The 22,590-nt window shown below is 44.4% G+C and overlaps 1 protein-coding gene across 1 annotated transcript in view; it reads left to right on the forward strand.

Moving 5' to 3' along the window:
- Window positions 1-22,590, forward strand: part of LOC124570971 (mediator of RNA polymerase II transcription subunit 13) — a 201,198-nt gene that overhangs the window by 63,803 nt on the left and 114,805 nt on the right. The window contains exon 2 of the mRNA XM_047131117.1: window positions 17,649-18,048. Coding sequence (XP_046987073.1) covers window positions 17,649-18,048 — 400 coding nt within the window. The remainder of the gene's footprint in view (window positions 1-17,648; window positions 18,049-22,590) is intronic.

The raw sequence follows: 22,590 nt of genomic DNA on the forward strand, positions 1-22,590 counted from the left end.
GAAGCGGTAACGACCGTAAAATACTTAGGAGTTACTATCCGGAGCGATCTGAAGTGGAATGATCATATAAAACAAATAGTGGGAAAAGCAGGCGCCAGGTTGAGATTCATAGGAAGAATTCTAAGAAAATGTGACTCATCGACGAAAGAAGTAGCTTACAAAACGCTTGTTCGTCCGATTCTTGAGTATTGCTCATCAGTATGGGACCCTTACCAGGTTGGATTAATAGAAGAGATAGACATGATCCAGCGAAAAGCAGCGCGATTCGTCATGGGGACATTTAGTCAGCGCGAGAGCGTTACGGAGATGCTGAACAAGCTCCAGTGGCGGACACTTCAAGAAAGGCATTACGCAATACGGAGAGGTTTATTATCGAAATTACGAGAGAGCACATTCCGGGAAGAGATGGGCAACATATTACTACCGCCCACATATATCTCGCGTAATGATCACAACGAAAAGATCCGAGAAATTAGAGCAAATACGGAGACTTACAAGCAGTCGTTCTTCCCACGCACAATTCGTGAATGGAACAGGGAAGGGGGGATCAGATAGTGGTACAATAAGTACCCTCCGCCACACACCGTAAGGTGGCTCGCGGAGTATAGATGTAGATGTAGATTGGGATTCACACACATTTGAACATTTGAAAGATTACACCGAGGGTAATCATTTTGAAAGACTTTTATATAAATGCAGTTATTCTTGTGAATAATCATAATGTAATGAACTTTACAAAATAATAGAACTGCCCAGCTACAAAAATGCTCTTTTAATGATGCGCACTGTTGCTGGGGAAAGGCATTAAATAATGTGGAGGACCTGTTTTTACATCGGCTGGCTTTCTCGAAGGCAGTCATTCCCACGAAGTCTTTCTTCGGGAGCAAATAATCTGTTGTGCTTGTGAGCGGAGCCACCACCCGCCGTTGGTTGACAGTTCTTTCCCTACGGAGCCGCGAGTCCAATTGTTGACCCAGATAAGCGAAGCGGACGTTGTTCCCACGGCGGACGAGGCTTGGCAACGCCGACAAAGAGAAAACAGCACTTTCCGTCGTACTACCTGTGGCCTGCCGGGCGGAGCCGGCTGCTGGACTGCTATACACGGGGCGCGGAATGGAGGCGGTTGCTATTGCTGCAACCTTCTACATCTACATACACACGTTGCTAGTTCGAGGGTGCTGATTCTCTGTATGCCCCTGACAAGCTCTTAACTCCATTATTTTCTCCTTACAGTGGCCCCAACAGCTCGCCTCTGAAATACTTCGGTGTCTTCCTTTAACCCGGCATGGTGGGGATACCAAACGCTCGAACGGTATTCAAGAATCTGTTGCACAAATATTCTGTACGTAGTATCCTTTATATGGTTACTACACTTCGCCAGAGGGCCGGCCTGTGTGGCCGAGCGGTTCTAGGCGCTTCAGTCTGGAACCGCATGACCGCTACGGTCGCAGGTTCGAATCCAGCCTCGGGCATGGATGTGTGTGATGTCCTTGGGTTATTTAGGTTTAAGTAGTTCTAAGTTCTAGGGGACTGATGACCACAGATGTTAAGTCCCATAGTGCTCAGAGCCATTTGAACCATTTGAATTTCGCCAGAACGCTCCCAATAAGCCTTAGTCGGCCATTCACCGTCACTCTGAGGTTTTCTGCTCGTTCCATTTCTAGTCGCGTAGCAGCTTAAGCTATTTAATCGAAAGGACTGAATCTACAGATACATCTACATACGAACTCCTTATGCCACAATGTTGTGTATCACTTGTACCACTATTAGTCATTTCCTTTCCTGTTCCACTCGCAAGTGAAACTAGGAAAAAGACTTTCTACGTTACAAGTTTGTTGGTAGGCCGTTATCCACAAGTATATAAGTTTCACTTTATGAAACACACGAGCCCTAATTTTTCTTATATTGTCATCAGTCTTCACACAAGATGTACATTGGTGACAGTAGAATCTTACTGTGGTTAGTCGCAAGTGCCGCTCCCTAAACCTTCTCAGTAGTGTTTTGCAAAGAGAGCTCCATATTCCCTCTAGGTATTCCTATTTGAGTTCTCAGAGCATTTCCGTAATTCTTGCGTGTTAGATTAGATGGGTAGATCACATAACTAATGAGGAGGTGTTGAATAGGATTGGGGAGAAGAGAAGTTTGTGGCACAACCTGACTAGAAGAATGGGTCGGTAGGACATGTTCTGAGGCATCAAGGGATCACCAATTTAGTATTGGAGGGCAGCGTAGAGGGTAAAAATCGCAGAGGGAGACAAAGAGATGAATACACCAAGCAGATTCAGAAGGATGTAGGTTGCAGTAAGTACTGGGAGATGAAGAAGCTTGCACAGGATAGAGTAGCATGGAGAGCTGCATGAAACCAGTCTCAGGACTGAAGACAACAACAGTTTGTGTGCCTCCGTAAGAGTTCGAATTTTTCTCGTCTTCGCGGTCCCTGCGCGAAATGTACGTAGGCGGAAGTATAATGTTTCAAAAGTCGGCTGCAGATGCCGATTCTCTAAATTTTCTCAGTAGTGTTTCGCAGAAACAACATTGTTTTCTCCAGGGATTCACATTTGAGTTCGCGAAGCATCTCCGTAATAATCGCATGCTGATTGAACATTACGGTAACAAACGCCGTAGAACGCCTCTGAGTTGTTTCGATGTCTTCTTTTTATACTACCTTCTGGGGATCCCAAGCACCGGAGCAGTACTCAAGACTGGATCGCACTAGTGCTCTATACGCGGTCTCTTTTAAAGATAAGCTAGGTATCCCTAAAATTTTCTCGGCAAACTGAAGTCGACCACTCGCCTTCCCTACTATCGTCCTTAAGTATTCATTCCATTTCATATCGCTATGCAACGTTAAACCTAGATATCTAATCGACGTGACTGTGTCAATCAGCACACCGGTAATACTGTATTCGAATTTAATTTTTCCTACTCGTCTGTGTTAACTTACATTTTTGTTCATTAAGAGCAAGCTGCCATTCATTACAACAAATAAAAATTGTCAGTCATCATGAATCCCACTAAACCACTCAATCATGACACTTTCTCGTTGCCAGCAGTGTCACGAGCAGTCTCAGATTACTGTCTACCATAACCGACAGAGCGTTATGTACATAAGAAGCATAGAGAGCACTTTCGACGTTACATTTGTGAATAACACTATCCGCCTAGGACGACGGGCTGGGCTGCAATAAGTAATGTAGAATGCCCTGGATTACTATGGTGGAGGAGCGGCGATTCCGTAATCCTGCTCTAGGTTTTACATGGTATCAGTATATCGCTTGAAGCGATTGATGGAGTGGTTCAGACACGTCCAATCTCGTTATCCATCCTAGTTCAAACCGAGCTTTTGCTCCATCTCCAATACCTAGCCATTGACCGGGCGTTAAACGCTTAACTTGCGTCCTTGCTTATTCTTAGCATTCATTTCTGCAGTTACCTAGCTAACGTCAGTTGGCAAGTTATTAGCAGATGCCAGCGGAGAGTTAATGAATTATTTTTGTAAATACATATGGACGTACCAAGTCGGACAGCTACAATATGTAACGACAGAAGTATCATGATGTGTGGGCGTATTTTTAGTAGAGGCTTTAGCATATTAACCGCCCGAGCCGTTACAAGTGTGAACAGAATGCTTGTTTGAGGACACGTCGGGGCTTCCTTTTTTAAAGAATGGTCTCTGGATTAATGTGTATGGTCTCACGTGATCCGACCACGATTTTCCTCGTTCGAGCCTGTGAACTCCATTTGAAAAATCACACGATTCCTTCAGGTTGTAGGTCTTTGATTCTCTTCTGATGTTCAGCATATCCAGATTGTTTTTCGGTTTTAAGGTAAAACCGGTCTCAGCCAGAACAACACTACAGTGTTGTACTAAGCATGGTCTATTGTTGGTGGTACATCCTCACCTTCTTGTGCATTTGAATTGATTCACCCAGTTAACCGCGTGATCTTCATTTTGACGAACCAAGGTGCATTCTTCGCAGTAACAAATTATTTTCTGAGGGGAAAACAATAAGTTCCGAAAAATGTCCTAGAGCACGCGGAGAGTTGAACTCCCAAGTCTCTAGATTTGTAGTCTTGACATTAACCTGATTGACGCCGATTCACCCCAGTTGTATCGCTGTCGAGATTGAGATCCGAGACAAATCGATCACTACAGGCCGTAAGGCAGCAACAATATTCTCCTTATCCCCTTCCACTTCCTGTCCTTCCCTTCCTGTACCATTCAAGCTAATTATCAGTAATTTTCAACGGAATGTGTATAACTCTCTTTCTTTATACTCAGTTAAGCGATGGGTATTGCCTTCCAACACGGATAATGCCTGAGCGAGAAAAATGGAGTGTGCGATATCATCATAGCGATAGTTATACTGTCAAATGTATCGTTATATCCTAAGTTCAAGACTCTTTTCATGTAAGACGTCGACTAATGAAATTTGCTGCTCTAGCTACTCTGCAGCCACAAAGCACACACGTGCATTGTGAGTGAGACCAGGTGGGCAGGCAGAGTTGTAGAGCGGGAACATAGGATGCCTGGATGTTGCACCTGGTTGCGCGCACGGCTTGTCTTGGCGCAACCAACGGTACAGCGAGCGCCACAGACCCAGCCGGCCTCCTTCCGAAGCGCGCGCTGAAGGCTCTGTCCGGAATTACCCTTCCATTCCACATAGCCGACCGGTGTATCTCTAGGATCCATAAACACGGCCAGTTTATTAACCTTCATATGTGAAAAAGGAGTCAAACGGGGAGAGATCGCTTTGCACACGTTTTGACGTAAATTATGGCACGTAATTTTGCACAGGACGATGTAATCAATACACAGAACGTAAATATGTAAGTATTATACCGTACCTATGGTTCTTAAATTCGCCCATATTACGGTATAACTTGTTGAGGGCATGATAAAAGCTATATTATGAGTCTAGATACCAAACTATATGCTACTGAAACTATTTTGATGCGTCCGAAAGCGCTCCACAAGGTCCCACGCACTTCTTAGGGTTCACTTGAAACTATCTATACATGACGTGTGCCTTGGTCCGTGGCATATGTCATATACGTGTGCAAACATAGATGAACAAAACACTGCTAATATTTACTTTGCGTCTGTATTATTTTTTTGGAATGCAGCTTCTGATGACATTGAGCTTACCGTGGATCTTTCTCTATAAGAAAAGTCTGGTTATGAGCTACGGAAGACAATGGATGTGATACCATAAAAACGACAATTCTTGTTATGACAGGTATTTACGTATTTTTGATTTGGTGCGTGGTTTATGTCAGCCATTTTGAAGTCCTGTGCCAAAGCAGACAAGTGGTGTGAAGAGCCAATGCCTGAAATCTACAACAGCTTGCCGTCAAGCACGTCGACGGTGTAACTTGAAGCATAAAGTAAATATCAAATGTCATCTTCAGACTGCGTTCCCGGTTGAGGATCCCATTACCGTAGCAACGTTCTGATCTCTGCGCAAATCCCTAAATAAGTGATATTAAAAATCACTCCTAGGCATTGCAAAAAGATATAAATTGCTTGAAGAGGACAGGGCGTCATTTGTTAATATTTCGACTATTTTGTTATCAAATGGTCAACTAAAGCGAAAGTAACTTCGGGTGCCTCACAGGAAATTATTATGGGACAAGTACTGTTGTCAGTGTGTAAAACGATATTAGAGATTTCACCAACTACTTTGTTATTTAACTTGTTCACAAATTACATAATTATTTGATGTACTTAAGGTGAGTTTCCGATACATCGCTCCCATCGTCCTGAATTACCTATCGTCTCTCCATAAACAGCAACATATATAAACGTTATTACTTTTCTTTCAACTAATGTACGTACTACTTTATGCTGAAGATGTTAATTATTAACATTGCGTGGCACTGGTAGTAAGTTTTATGGGATCCTTCATTAACAGACACAAGAATTAACATTGTAAACATAAAAAATCGCTTAATGAGTAAATTACTGCAGATTGCTTCTTCCAAGTCAATCGAATTAAACTGTTGCTGTCACTCTGTACTCCAATATGTCCGTTACTTGAAAGTACGAGGGTTGGAACTTAATAGTGGTAACTATTTATTTACAGCTCATACAAAATAGATACGTGTTTCAAAGTAGTCACCAGCATTGTATATAACACGTTGCCAGCGATGTGGAAGTCGTAAGATACTCTTAGCAGTACCAGTTGTGTTGACAGTTCGAGCGGCGCGGTCTATTGCCCGACGAATTCGTAGCAGTTCTGAAGCGAATGCCGTGAATGTTTCCTTCAGTTTAGAAGTTGAGTTGAACTCAAGAGAGCGTAAGTCTGGGGAGTGCAGTAGGTGGTATAGCACTTAGCAGCCCCATCAGTCAAACAAATCAATAACACCTTGAGCATTGTCCTGCAAAATGATGGTCAGGTCCTGCAGAAAGTGTCGTCACTTCTGTTTCTATGCTGTTCATTTTTGGAACACAACCTACGACGAGCTTAGAGACAGAAGTGATGACACTTTCTGCAGGACCTGATCATCATTTTGCAGGACAATGCTCAAGCGCGTACAGTGCAAGCTGTTACTGATTTGTCTGACTAATGGAGCTGCTAAGTGCTATACCACCGACTGCACTCCCATGACTGAAGCCCTCGTAAGTTCAACTCGATTTCTAAACTGAAGGAGACACTTCACGGCATCCGCTTCAGAACTGCTACAAATTCGTCGGGCGATAGACCGCGCCCCTCGAACTGTCAACCCAACTGGCACTGCTAAGAGTATCCTACGACTCCACGTCGCTGGCAACGGGTTATACACTATGCTGGTGACTACTTTGAAGGTCAGTAGAACTTTGAAACACGTATCTATTTTGTACGAGCTGTAAATAAATAGTTGCCACAATTAGTTCCAACCATCGTATCTTACGTTGAGGATCTACGAGTAGATTTTCGGCTATCGAGTAGGGATCGTGACACTCGGGGCAGGAGAATTTCCAGTTTGACGATTAAGGGACGATTGCCTTAGCCTTAGAATATGGTCTGCTCATTTGCATATCGGGAACTGCTAATACACTTAGGTATTGTGCCACAGGTACCGGAGGGAAGGGGGGGGCAGGACAGGACATGTGATTTCAATATAACTGACGGCTGGGAAGAGACAGGATATTGCCCTGTAGTAGGATACTGTCCTGAGTAACATAACACAGTTGAGCGTTGTACACGTCTTTGAGATCACTGTCGCGCTCAAATTCGTCACATATTGTTTTGGTGGGCTAATCTTGATTGAGCGAAACTGCGTGATTCAAGCTGCGCTCCGTTGTGCCTGCGGAGCGTGCGCCGGCCGTGCAGGTGCGGGAGCTAGCCGCTCGGCTCGGCATATTGTTTGCGTGGTGGTCGCCTTTCTCGCCGCCGCGGCATGGCGGCCAGAACCAGTGTCGCTTGACCTTGGGCGGGTGCGCGCGCGCGCCACTGCCAGATCTACACTGGCCGTGGGAGCACCGCTCTAGCCCCAACGCCGACTCATGGGTCATGGGCTCGAGAAATAACGTTTTGAAACATTAACTGCAGCAATTTCTTGGTGCCGCACTGAATTCAGCACGAAAGCCGCCTTAAATCCACCGTAGCGTACTATACTAACAGGCTTTAATAGCAATATTCTGTCTTCAGTCACAGTTTTTTTTTAAATATCTGCTCTAATACAATGTGTTATGGAGCTACAACTCTCGTTTCAAGAACTACATTCTAGTTTGGCGGCGCTGAAATATATGATGCAGGTGTTCATTTTACGAGATTAACGAACTAATAAAGTATTGTTAGTGGTTACCTTCATTGAACCACATAATGTTCGTCTTCTGTATGAGGGTAAAAAATACCGCGTCTTAGTAATTTCATCACGTATACAAGCGAAAATAATTACATTTACTACATTTATTTATGCATTACATTTACTGCATTGATTATGCATGAATACCAAATTAAATTGAAATTTGAGCCACATAATAAAACAACAATAATAATAATAGTTGCGTGTGGCCTATGTCCGAATGTATGTTAGTTTGCTGTCACCCCAGTTATCCAACTGGGTAAAGAAGACCTAAAATTTGATGAGTAACCCGAGTGACATGTCGTTCTGGCGACAGCTCACATCGTTGAGAAGTTAAGGTTAGATTTATTAAACGCAGACTGAAAATTTTCCTGGTCAGACTGGGGTTCGATCCCGCAGCCCCTCGGTTGTCGCTGATATGAACGCACTTTACCAGTAGACCATCAGTGTAGTCATAAAAATGTTAATTAATTTAAAGTGTAAGAGTAAATATCAGTTTTTACCAATACAGAAGACTAACATTTTGTGGCAAAATGAATGTGATAATTAATTATACTTGATTGATCCGTCAGTCTCGTCTGAGACGCAGTAGTCGTGAAAAAATTATTCTATTGTTCGTTTACTGTTTAGATGATAACAAGAAGCAGATATAACTCTCAACAACGGCTGTATAGTGTTTGAAAATCATGATGCAGGTCGGAAACGCATTGGACTAAAAATATATCCTCCATGTGAAAACGGCATGTTCCGTTGAAAATATCTCTACCCTATCAGCTAGTCATGGACAGCCCATGACGAACTAGGCTACCAAACTCCGCACGGACGGGCCTTGAAGGCCCTACGATACCGACCGGCCGCCGTGTCATCCTCAGTCCACAGATGTCACTGGATGCGGGTACGGAGGGATATGTTGTCAGCACCCCGCGCTCCCGGCCGTATGTCAGTTTACCTCGATCAAGTAGCTCCTCAGTTTGCCTCACAAGGGGTGAGTGCACCCCGCTTGCCAACAGCACTCGGAAGACCGAATGGCCACCCATCCAAGTGTTAGCTCAACCGGACAGCGCTTAACTTCGGTGATGTGACGGGAACCAGTGTTACCACTGCGGCAAGGCCGTTTGCATCCCGTGACGAAATAGCTGTTAATAACGAATTATTTTACTTTCTTCACAATGCAGCTGTCATTTCCTACTATCGCCCACACCGTGAAAATATTATAGAACTAATAATCAGAATATTGTCCTCGTGATCACTGCTGCAATGTCGTCTTTAATTTTCAAAAGGAGTGCAGTGAACATTGTCCAGTTTCTAATAGTCTGTTCCACAACATGTTTAAAATGCACATTTTTCGTTGCGTCTTCCTGTTTGTGAAATTTATTTCGTAACTAGAATGTTCTGAATGGATCTGTTGGGTTGGTACATAAATTCGTAGCATTTTTACTTATAATAAAGACAAAAGATACACATAAGAGACTTCAGTCAACAGTAATATATTATCCATCACTGTTTACAATTGTCTACAAACCCTGGGGTAACTTTCCGATTTTGCGACTGTAGAACTCACATTGTTTTGGGGCAAAGAATTGGTCGAGCCATGTTAGGAGTGCATTCTCATCTGAAAAGGAAGTGCATTGAAGACTGATCGAAAGAGAGCGAAAAGGTAAAAATCTGAGGGCACAAGATCAGGTGAATAAGGTGGGTGCCGAATGGCTTTCAAACCCAACTCCTGTATAGAGGTTTTTGCCAGTCTAGCGGAATGAATGTGTGCGCAATGGTGGAGTATGATCACTACACGCGGTCTTCCTGGTCGTTGTTCTTGGATTGCGTCTGCAAGACGCCTCAGTTGTTGGCAATGAATGTCAGCAGTGATGGCTACATCGGGGGGATGGGGGAGCAATTCGTAGTACACACACCGTCGCCATTCCACCAGATGGATAACGGCTGGTCAAACAGGCTACACGGAAACCGCTTCTGGAGATCGGAATCCCCGTAACTGACGTGCGATCATTATTACGCCGCAAGGTTTTTCAACTTTTGGGAGACGGAATGGCATAATCTCAGTACGCACAACAAACTGCGTGCCATTAAGGAGACTACGAATGTGTAGAAGACCTCCATGCGGGCCTCTCGCAGGGACACTTGTTCTCAACCGGCTCCGCTTTGGCCATACGTGGCTAACACATAGCTATCTCCTCTGTCGCGAGGACCCACCCCGGCGTCACCACAGACTGTGGTGTCACTGTGGCTCACATACGACTGTTGTCCACATCTTCCTGGACTGCCCACTTTTAGCCCCTCTGTGGCGGACTTTTAACCTTCCCAGCACCCTACTTTCGGTGTTGGGCGCGACAATTTCTCAACAGCAGTTTTAGTTTTACGTTTAATTCGTGAGAGGGGTTTTTATCGTACCATCTAAGCATGGGCATTTAGCCTTCTGAGATCGCCACCCTCTTTCCATTTTAACTTTTGTCGCACTTTCTTTGCATTTGTTTGTCTTGGTGGTCGTCTTTTCCCTACATTTCTTCATATCGCCTTGTCTTTTTGGGGTGGACATTTTAATGTGTTGCAGAGTGGCTTGCTCATCCTCTTTTTTTATTGTGATCAGCCAGCTCAGACAATATGTTCCATGGTTTTAATACCTTCTTCTGCTTTTTCTTGTGGTATATGTTTTCCCCGTTTTTTGTTCGTTCCATTCGTTTTCTTTTTAGGTGTGGTGTTGGGTGTTTTTGTACCTTGAGCCTTGCTTGCGTCAGGAAAAACGGACTGACGACCCTGTAATTTGATCCCTTTAAACTCCAAACCAACCAACCAACCAGATGCATAACAATAGTTTTTGTGTATGCCCGCAGGTCTTCATACGGGGAGTTGCTGCTTTGTGTAGATTGAACCATTCCATTCTTCTCCTTGCGTTAGCATAGACATTTCTCGTGACCGATAACGGTACAGAATAGGAAAGGTCGGTGTTGTTCACCAGCCAATTGATGACGAGCAAGGTGAGATGCACGTATGGCCACCCGCTATTTGTGTTTTTGGCTTAGAGCATATGGTACCCATACACCCGATTTTTGAACCTTTCACATTGCATGCAATTTCGCACAATGTTGAAATGATCACAGTTCATCACATTTGGCAGTTCTCGAGTACACTAGCGTGGATCCTTGTGGATTATTGCCTTCAAACGATCTTCATCAAACCCCGTAGGTCTTTCTGAGCGTGGAGAGTGATTAACGTCAAAAAGACCCTCTTTAAGACGAGAGAACCATTTTCTTGCTGTACTCTGTCCAACGGCGTATCCTCATACACGGCGCAAATGTTTCTGGCTGCTTCCGCTGGTGTCACTCTTATGTTGAACTAAAAAAGGAAATGTTCAGATTTCTCCCTTGGCACTCCATTTTCTAGCGTCCACAGCTCCATTCACCAAATCCAAATGACAAAATGGCAACATGTAAACGGAAATGGCAACAGTGAACTACAAATAAAAATGATAATCGACAAATAAACGTATAGTAACCGGAATATCAGCATTCAAACAAAAACGCTACGAACTTATGCATCAACCTAACATATTTTCCAGTAATTGTAGAGAGAACTCAGCTGTTACTCTATTGTTTAATACGTAGGAGCTAGTTACTCCAAACTTGAAGGTGACCTGTTAGAAAACACTCTCATATTGGATATGTCTACGTACTTATATCATCTAAGAATGTTACGAGCGTTGTGGCATGTCATCTACGAATCCCAAAAACGGTAAAGGCTTTTTAATTATAATATTATTTTTTGAAATGCAGAACAGGTTGACAACGACAAAATCACAAAGTCTAGGAATTAATTTATCATCTAGTATTTGATTCCGCAGTAATTAAGTGGCAGAGGTGATAACAGCACGGTTTGATACAGCGTACAATTGAAACTAAACACCATAATCACCAAAATGTAAGGAAAATTCGTGGGCGACGTAAATGAATATTCCCAAATGAAAAGAAGTCATACGAAAAAAACTGATTAGCGTTTGAACGGCGACTGCAATAACTGTCAGAGTTATATAGTTCTCTCTACGGAATGTTAACGTGTTAACGTTGATTCGGCAGCAGTTGGGCGCTGGAAGTTGGCGGTAGGCAGACGGGCGAGTAGCGGAAGCGGCTCGCCGACGCAGGCGTTTCCCCGCCGTACCAGCTGGTCTCGACCTTGTAAGCTTCGTAGATGGCTCGCCAGATGTCGCGGGGCGCTGCACCGCAGATATTACGGTGTTCCATTGGCCGTTGGCAGACCGCTATCTGTAGCAATTTCTGACAGGCGCCAAATGTAGGCATGAGCTATCCATGTTTATCTCATTTTCTAATTGCTTACCGTTTGCTAGCTTTGATAGAGTAACTTTTTACCGGGATGAAATTTGGTATTTTGAGACGTATGCACGACTAGTGCTATTTTCCATGTCCCAAGAAGTATCTGATAATACTCTTACGGTGAATAAGATAGTTAAACATGAAAATTTGATTCGCTTTAACACGGCCAACTATAAGCAAGTTCTTAAGGCATTGCTGACCCGTCGTAATGAGATGATCCAGAAATGATACAGCATTGTCTGTCCCATTTCCTTGTAACAACGTAATTGCTCTCGATGATTCTTTCACATATACTTTTTATTGATGTAGATAACTCTGTGACCAGTCTGCAGAACAATGGCAAGGCTTTAACTTAAAAAGTTTTAGACAGACAAAACTTGCAGAATTCGTATTAGCAAGAGGCACCTTAACAACCTGAAACGAGTACCAGGTCCTCGATGCGAGAGAAGGGTACGGAAACTAGGCATTTTTAAAGATCATGCGAAAGGTGAGCTACAAGAGCTAAATGAATTACCACACTATGTGAAATAAGTACGTGATATCAAAAATTAGATGTATCGTCAACACGTAGGTCATTTATAATACGAGGAGTGGGGAATCAGTCCGTGACTTTTAAAAGAGCAAACCTTATACAAGAATTCAGAATTCAAACTTGTTTTGTTCTTGGTGATAGTGTAGAGTACTCGACCTTATCTTCTATCTCGCTTACGGAAATATTCACTATAATAGCAGTCTTGCGTTACTGATGCTATATTTACACCCATTGTTGAAGTAAGACAGTGAAATATTTTCTTAAAATTAGTTTTGTCTCTCCAAGTGGGAGTGAGTCTTTTTTTTCTGGACGCTGTGAGCTCAATGGTTTCCACTCCTCCCTGTAACTCCAACATAACGAAAGTACTTTGCTAGACTGCCCTTGTACGACTGCACGGTCGAGACATCGCTTTTACGAAAACATTAGTTTGGGGTATACCTGTGACTTGATAAAACAGCACTTGAGCATACTTTTACCACTAACATGAATACTGTTTTGCGGAACAAGGAAACTCAGTAACTGTTCGTCAAGTGCATGGTTAAAAAAGTCCGCCTGCCCCACCTGCAATACTTTCTTTAATTTACAATGTTTCCCACCAGTCACGTCGTGCGGCTGTTGACAACGTCTATGTCCCCCACCCCCCCCACCCCCCACCCCACACACACACACACACGCACATCGTGACTAACTACTCACAACGACTGATAAGCGTAACGCCCGTAAACACAGCAGCAAGATTGTACCGGGTGGTTAAAATTAAAGTGCAGCAACTCACGAAGGTGCATTGTGGGCTGTAATTATCGTATGGCAGCGAAACTTAGTAGATATGCTAATACGTTAATGTGAAACCGATTTACGCTGGAAGAACTATTAGTTCCAGTTGTAGCCACCCAATGCAAATCTGACACTGTACAGTATTTGACGCTGTGATTTGACAAGCCATAACTTGGGTGAACGGTATGGCTATCGAGAAGAGAGACCGTACGTTGCTAATGAAACTGTTTTATGTGAACCGCAGCAATTACAGTGCGGCATTTAGATTGTGTCGCCGACTGAAAGGTCTGAGAAGAGTCCCGATGTCATTAAATGGTTTTAGATGATGATGATGATGATGATGAAATTCGAAAACAAAGATGAGCTTGGTGTGGCATCTGAAAGAGGAACGTGCCCTATCCCGGTGGAAGTTAGTTGCTTTAACTGGCTATGCAGCACGGTGGCCCCGTGTAGTGTTAGTCCGTCGCGTGGCCAACAGTACGGAAGTTTTGTGGCCTATTAGACACTGGTACCCTTACAAGATCCAGGCGGTGCAGCAACTGAAACCTATCATTATCCGCAGCGACAAAGTTCATGACATGTGGCTGGCCAATATTCTAGGGAGTGATGCACACTTTTTACTACAGGAAGCAGAACTGCAGATTTTGGGGTACTGTTAAACCGGGTGTTGTGCACGAGGAGCCATTGCGCTCGCCGTATGTGAATGTGTAGTGTGGATTCACAAGCACCTTTATTCTCGGCCCGTTTTGTGAAGAGAACAAATCCTAAGGATCTGTCAGGTGTACCGTGACGTCTGCACGTTATCGAGACAACATTTTGTTCCTACTTTGGAAGAGCGGAACTGTGTGGAAACCACTGTTTTCATGTGAGACGGGGCAACAGCTCATGTCGCTCATCTCGTGAGAGATCTGCTTAATGCAGCCTCCCATAAACGAATTATCTTCAGAGGTTTTCCAGAGGCATGATTTGCAAGGTAACGTGATCTGAACGCATGTAACTTTTGCCCCTGGAGATATCTGAAAGAACGCGCTTACCACGGACACATTGAATCTGTACCTACTCTGAAAGCCAGTATACAGGAACATTTGCTTGGATTCCACCGAAACTGTTGCGAAAAACAGTTGATCACGTCGTTTTACGGATGCAGCATTTTGTCGACGTCCCCGGTGCTCATATTGAACAAATTATGGATGCGGCAGTTAATAAAACCAGCATTGTGCCTTTCTCGTTTATTTGAGCTTTCTTGCCCACGTCCCGTTTCTAATCCATTACATGTGGAAACATTTCTACAAGTCTTTCTTGGATGCACGACGCCAGATTTGCACCTTGTGGCCAGAGTTGGAACTAATTTTGTTCCAGCATAAATCCGTTCCCCACAGTAGCATAACTACCATCTTTCGCTGCCATACGATAGTTAAAGCCCATGCGGGCCCTCTGTGGGTAGTTACACACCTGTTCAAAACTTTTTGCCGAGGGTGTTATTGGGGACCAGTGTTTGTTGTGTCAGTGTCAAACGACACCGGTAGAACAAATTCAAAGAATATTCGCCATTTGCAGAAACAGAGAAAAGAGAAACATCACACGTCCGTCCGTGTAGCGTGTGGGTAAGTGTGTGTGTGTGTGTGTGTGTGTGTGTGTGTGTGTGTGTGAACATGTAAAAATTTTGAAAACGAACTGTAGTGGTCATAATAGTAATGGAAAGGCTTATACCATGATGCACCACTCGATATTTGTCTAACTTAGTTGCTATGTTCATCAGATAACGCATATTAAATTACTGGACTTCATTACTTTCGCAACTGACGTCCAGCACCAACGTCAGTGTGAGCTGTGACCCACACTGGTATGGATACACTCTTGTATTTATTCTGGCATTGAAGCAAACAACCTCCGAACATCAACTTGAATTTCTCACCATTCCTCTAACAGTTGGCGTGTCGGTTGAAGAAGTTAGTTCCTATCGCATCCTAGACATGTTCTACGGGTCACGGATCTTCAAGGTATTTGGTACCGATGGGTATGACAACAGGGCTTAACCACTCTTGCCACAAAATGGCCCCTTCAATGTCCCTTGCACACTTGCCAGATCAGCCCTGTTTCGTATCCAGTAGCCCCCCGCAACATGATTTTTCAAGTTAGAGAATGATGTTTCGCGAGAATTGTACCACGCCGTCTACTGGCGTGTTGACGTCGGTGTGTGCGCCTCGAACTGAAGCGAAACTTGTCGTTGAACACCAGATAATGCCACTCAGTGTCTCAGTTGACTCTTGTTCTACGGAACGTAAGTCTCTGTGGCCTATGGAGTGGTGTCAGCGGAAAGATTCATGGCAGCTAGGTATCTCTGACCAGCTCCCACTAATCTGTTAAAGACGCCTCGCTTAATACTCTACCTATAATCACTGTCCGGATTTCAGCTATTGTCATCCGTCTGCTCGGCAGACCAATCGAACAACGTTATGACTTCATCGTGTTGAAGTCCAGTAATTACTCGTGCCTTCCATTCTTTGTCACCTGTTGCTCTGAGTCCACCTCGTCAACACTGATTCTGCATTCATTGCACTACAGCCAGCTGCCTGTGTGATCAGTCTGTATGATGCTCCCACGTCCCTTCTCAAAGCTAGAAAGATGTCGGTATGTTGCACGTGCACGTCCTCCGGGCATTTTGTGTTGCGATCTCCACTTGTGAAGTTCCAGCCACTCACACCAATTTTCTGTCTCTAGTAATGGCTTATATCTGTACTGAAGATAAGCTCGCTAACACCTTCCATTTCCCTCAATATACAGAATCTGCAGTTTTCGGGTCGCTGTTCCCATATAAATTTCAGAAGCTGGCCTTTCGGTACTCAGTTGACTAACTCTCTGCGTCCTTCAAGTAACAAAAACATAAAATCATTAAATGGGTTGTTAATTAACGTAGTGTACATCAAAGTATTTGAGAATGACATTTTATTTAAGCAAATTTGTACAAAAACATGGGTGCATCTCCCTCTGCGTAATTCAGTTGTTCAAAAATGTGTGATTGTTCTTAAGGGACCAAACTGCAGAGGTCACCGGTCCCTAGACTTACACACTACTTAAACTAACTTAAGCTAACCTATGCTAAGAACAACAAACACACACACCCATGCCCGAGGGAGGACTCGAACCGCCGGCGGGAGGGGCCGCGCAGTCAGTGACATGGCGACTCTAACCGCGCGGCCACCCCGCGCGGCCGTAATTTAGTTCCACAACCGCTAGAAGACAAATTACACCTGCATCTGCATTGTTCATATATTTTAAGACAACTGAAAACAAGACGGCAGCTTAGATATTATGCTCAAGTGAGCGCCTAGTCTATAGTAATAGATACCCATCGAGAAAACTAAAGTTGGACACGTTACGTAAGACCAAGTTATGATACATCCGAGGGAGGCGTGATACTTCACACGGAGATATTTAACGAGGTGATGGTAAGAAGTGGTTGTCATGCGAACAACTCCGTAACGCTGGAAGAAATGTCACTCATATTTTGTGTGTATGTATGTGTGGCCTACTCCTTAGCAAAAGATAGAGGGCGGTAAAACACCTGTAGTAGTTTCAAGCCAGTGGTGGAAATGGGATGACATAAAAATAGATAACCGGGCAACGCCGAATAACAAGCTGGTTGGCTTAAAATAATTATACTGTTAATATACCTGGATCAAAAACAAAGTTAGTGATAGCCAGTTTTTAAAGGATAGCTATCTTAGCAACAAAGAAGCATATCAAGAATTCCGCTACACCGTCAGTCCTGAGCAGAGTTGTCATGTCCCTAAGCTGCCGGTTACTAAGCACCTACAGACAATTGCAGTCTGTTACATAATTATGATTTATTCTTATACGCTTTGTTTCGCTGTGCGGCACGTTTCTTTCGCGGAATGTGTGACACTGACCGTGAAATAGCTAAGGAAATTCATAAAGATTATTAACATTCTGCAAAGTGAACTAAACACTGCACTCTAGTTGCGAACCTATGAAAAGACTAGGCACGAAACCGCACAGCTGCTGCTACCAGAACCTTACAGCGCTTGGACGTGTCGGCGAACCGACATCATCTTTTCCTTCCGTGCTCCAGTGTCAGTCCCTTTGATATTTTGATGCAGATATATGTCCTTGTATACCGAGCGGCAGACACTTCAGCGCGACCACTGGCTGTGGGCGTTATCCTGACGGATGCACCTGTTCGTCCTCAGACGGAGCTATGCGGCATAAAATGGCGTAAGCTGACATGGGGCGAGTGCGGCTTCAGCAGCGCGGAGCCGCTGGAGGACCCGGTGCTGGCGAGCTACGCGCGTTGCCTGTCGCACGACATCCTGTGCGTGTGGCGGCGCGTGGTGGCGCCGGCCGGCGGCCAGGGCGGCGGCGGAGGCGGCGGCGGGGGCGGCGCGACCCATCAGCACCACGGCCACCACGCGGCCCAGGGCGCGCCGCACCACCAGCACTTCGACGGTCTGGGACTGCCGCCTCATGCGCATGCCCCGCCCTCCACGCACCCGCCGCTTTCGCTGCACGCCGCCAAGGAGCTCTGGATCTTCTGGTACGGCGAGGAGCCCGACCTCTCCAATCTGGTTGCGCCCGAGCTCATCGCCGCCGGTGAGTACCTTTCTCACACCCATCGTACAGGCAGTCGTCAGAATGCAGCAGGTTTTCTGCAATTTGCACAGAAACAAGGCTGCAGTTGTGAGAGGCGAAGGACATGCAAGAGAAGCAGTAGTTCAGAAGGGAACGCGACAGGATTGTAGCCTATGCCCCTTGTTGTCCGTTCTGTAGAATGAACAAGCAGTAAGGGAAACCAAAGACAAATTCGGAAATGGAATTAAGAGATGTGCCAATGACATATTTCTGTCACATGACAAAGTACTTGGAAAATCTGAAACTTCCTGTCGGATTAAAAATATGTGCCGGACCGAAAGTCGAACTCTGACCTTTACCTTTCCCGGCAAGTGCTGCACCAACTGAGCTCATGACCCGTTCTCACAGATTTGCTCCGCCAGTACCTCGTCTCCTACCTTCCAAGCTTCTATCAGGCATACGGTTGTAATCTCCCAGGAAGTTTCGTATCAGCGCGCTCTCGTCTGCAGAGTGAAAATTTCATTCTGGAAACCCACAGGCTATGGCTAATCCATATTTGCGCAATGTCCTTTCTTGCAGGGGTGCTGGCCTTGCAAGTTTCGCAGGAGAGCTTCTGTGAAGCGTGGAAGACATGAGACGAAGTACTAGCGGAAGTAAAGCCGTGAGAACGGGTCGTGAGTCGGTAGCCCATTTGGTGGAGCACTTGCTCGTGAAAGGCAAAGGTCCGGAGTTAGTGTCGGTCCGGTACACAGTTTTATTCTGCCAGGAATTTCGTATCATCGCATCCTCCGTTGCAGAGTGAAACATTCATTCTGGAGACATGGAAGATTGGTTGAACGGAACAATGTCTGGAAAGGAATTTATAAGTATAAACAAAAGTAAAACTAGGGTAAAGGAGTAGATTCCAACTGAATCAGGCGATGCTTAAGGGAATAGCTTAGGAGGGTGAAAGTATTCTGCCATTCGGGCACCAAAGTAAGTACTGATGGCCGAAGTAGAGACGGTGTACGAGGGTTACCCAGAAAGTAACCGCATTTTTTTTCCTCGGTGGAAAACAATGCTACGAATGTGAAACGTTAGGTATGTATTATTTTAAGTCTTCTGAGTGCGCGCCAAGTTTGTAACTTCCGACAAATACCGTAGCTGTGGAGCAGTTTCAAAAATGTACGTTACAAGAACCTACCATCATAGAATTTCTCACTGCACAGAAAAAAACTGTGGGAAATATTTACAAACGCTTCTGCAGTCTATGGAACATCTGCTGTCGACAGAAGTAGTTAGTCGCTGGGCACGGAGGGTGAGGTCATGAGAAGGCTGTTCGGCGGAGCTCCACGAGTTGCAGCGGTCGGGGAGACCATCCACGGCTGTCACACCTGACGTGTTGCAGCGAGCTGATATCATTCGCAAGGACAGGCACATTATGACTGGGCAATTGGCGTTGCATCTGTCAATCAGCAAAGGAAGTTCACACAGTCAAGCACTGGCTCCGCCACCAGGACAAGGATTGGTGCCGACGAGGCATACACGCCCTTGTTTAGTGCTGGAGGAAGGCCATAGAAGGGGATGGAGATTACGTGGTGTGCAGATAAAGCACCATTCTATCGTGTAATTCTCATTACGTTCCATAAAGAATTGTTGAAGGAAAAATGCGGTGCATTATTGTCAATTCAGGAACTGGGCAACCACTGCCCACTGCAATTTAGGCTGTATTGTCGTCGCCACGTTAACATGTGTAGGTGCTGCAGCTTCTCCAAAGAAAATTTGTGGCCCTTGACCTAGTGTTAACATCTAATCATCTACGTACCCTATTACCTTAATTTCCTTTCATGTGCGCATTATAATGATCAGTTAACAAGACATTCCATTTCATTGAGTAACAGCCATAATTTCTGTTTACTTTGGACTACTGCAGTGTCATCTGTGAACCGTATCAGGCTGACTTTCTGCTCGTGACAAACAATGTCCACGTTGACATAGTCCTTCAGAACTCAGTGCCTCTTCAAATTAAATGTTAGTGGTGGTGATTATTGTTGATTTTGGTCTGTTATAGCATTTCATCCGAGCTGATTACACCTATCTGCTCCGTATTATTGAGGTCCCTCCTGTTCGGAATGTGTCACTGTTCATCATCTTCGATCACCGCCTCTTCCTACACCACACGTCCACAGTCGATTATAGCATTCACTATTGTTCCGACATGACCAAGTATGAGCACTGAGAGTTCTCTGCGTGCCAGAAGAGAGCCAAGGGGTATAATCTGTTTTCTACTTCATCATCTCCAGTTGATTAAAATGGTTCAAATGGCTCTGAGCACTATGGGACTTAACATCTGTGGTCATCAGTCCCCTAGAACTTAGAACTACTTAAACCTAACTAACCTAAGGACATCACACACATCCATGCCCTAGGCAGGATTCGAAGCTGCGACCGTAGCAGTCCCGCGGTTCCGGACTATAGCGCTTAGAACCGCACGATCACCGCGGGCGGCCCCCAGATGATTACTTCTGGCTTACTCAGTTACCATAAAATTCTGACAACGCTTGCCTGCATTGAACGCAATGATTAGTGTATAGTTAATTACGTGGTACAATCCGTTATCGAATCTTTCTCACTATTTATATTAGCAGTAAGATGTTTGCGTGACATTCAGTGGTATAAATGTGTGTTTATAACGTCCGTAAGTATTCTTTTGCTGAAACATCATCGAAATGAAGACAAAATAGTTGGCTAAACGCAGGAAAGAAATTCCATAATTTAAACCACCCAAAATGGGGGTGTAAGCTCTCGAAATGCGTCGGGGATAAGAAAAAAGCTACTGACAGACAAACTGCTTCAATTGGCATAAACTGTCGCAGTTTCCAAATCAGAATGCAACATGAACAGATTGTTAGCTGTTGTTATGAAAAATAAATTTGCTTTGAAAAATTTACTAAAAATATTGTATCGTTTATACCATATTTGTATTAACAGAACCCCCAGAGAATTACACTAAGAATAAAAAAAAAACTTACTCAGAAGCGAATTAACTGTGGTTCGTGTACATAAACTAATTTCTTTACAGACACAACATAAAGACATTAAATTCACATATCGACGCAAGAACGCTAGCTAGATATACAGGTTAGTTCTTATGTACGGCCGTGGTCACACCATGTCAGTTTTCGACAAAATAGCAATTAGACATATATCAGATACCGGTGCTTGCTGCGTGGTCAAACGGACGGAGCCCATAGCAGTTAGGCTGTATTCGTAAACATTCTCCTCCTCGGACGTCCGTTTAATTCTCGTTTCTTTGAAACTCTTGCTTCTGCCCGCGACGATATCGAGCACTAAGAAAGTCATCGTTAGCTAGGGGAGGAGACAGAACTGGTTATGAAATGATTGTCGACGTGTCGGTGGCTGCTCCGTGTGGGGCACGGGCGGGAGCATACGTCAGGCGAGCAGACGAATCGATTGCCCGGAGCGGAGCGGGCGGCGGCCAGCGGCGGAGCTGAGCGCTAGCCGTCTTGGACGCGCTGTGGCTGTCTCGCGGCCTTCGCGCTATCGATTATCGCGGCCGCGAAATCGCAAGGCTAGTGCTGCCGCCCTCCTTTGTTCGCGGCTTCGCGCCTCCTAATTTCCGTATTAGCGTCCAGGTTAATAATCTCACTGCAGAGAAAGCAACAGCGTTTTGTTCTTTGCTGGAGGTTGTTGTTGTTGTTGTTGGTGGTGGTGGTGGTGGTGGTGGTGGTGGTGATATTCAGTCAGAAACCAAACCAGTGCAGCTCTTCAAACTAACAAGTCCTGTGCACGCCCCTTCTTCCGAGCATATCTGCTGCAATCTACATCCATTTGAACCTGCTAAAAGTATTCAAACCTTGGTCTCCCTCTAATGTTTTTACCCCTTACATTTACTTCAGTTACCTAACTGACGAAATCTTGATGCCCCACGATGTATTCCATCAACCCATCCCTTCTTTTGACAGAAATTTATTTTCTCTCCGATTCGATTCTTCAGTGCCTCCACATTAGTTTGATGATCCATCTAATCTTCTGTAGCTCCGTAATTCAAAGCTTCTATTCTCTTAGTGTCTTTTGTAAAAGTCTCCTTTCCAGCCAAATACCTTCACAAATTAATTAATTAATTTTTCAGATAAGGATTTATTATTGCTATTGCCAATCTCAGTTTTATATACTGCTACTTCTACCATCATCAGTTGGTTTACAGCTCAAATAACAAAACTCATCTACACTTTTAGTGCTTCATTTCCTAATGTAATTCCCCCGCCAGTGCATAAATTGATTCGACCCCATTTCATTAAACATCTTTTATTTTTGTTGATGTTCATTTTGTAACTTATTTCAAGACTCTTATCTGTTTTCTGCCCTCATCGTCAGAATATCCTCGGTAAACCACGGTTTTCATTCCTTGTCCTTGAACTTAAATTTCCTTTGCTGAGACTCCTTGCTGTTATAATTATTTTTGTATTTGACGTGTCAAAATAACTCAAAGTGCATAAAATAGAAGGCGCGCGTTGTCAAATCTGGTGTCATAGGTTGGTCGTTTTAGAATAAATGCCGTCT

This window comes from Schistocerca americana, chromosome 1 (genome assembly GCF_021461395.2).
Source record: "Schistocerca americana isolate TAMUIC-IGC-003095 chromosome 1, iqSchAmer2.1, whole genome shotgun sequence".
Classification (NCBI taxonomy): Eukaryota; Metazoa; Arthropoda; class Insecta; order Orthoptera; family Acrididae; genus Schistocerca; species Schistocerca americana.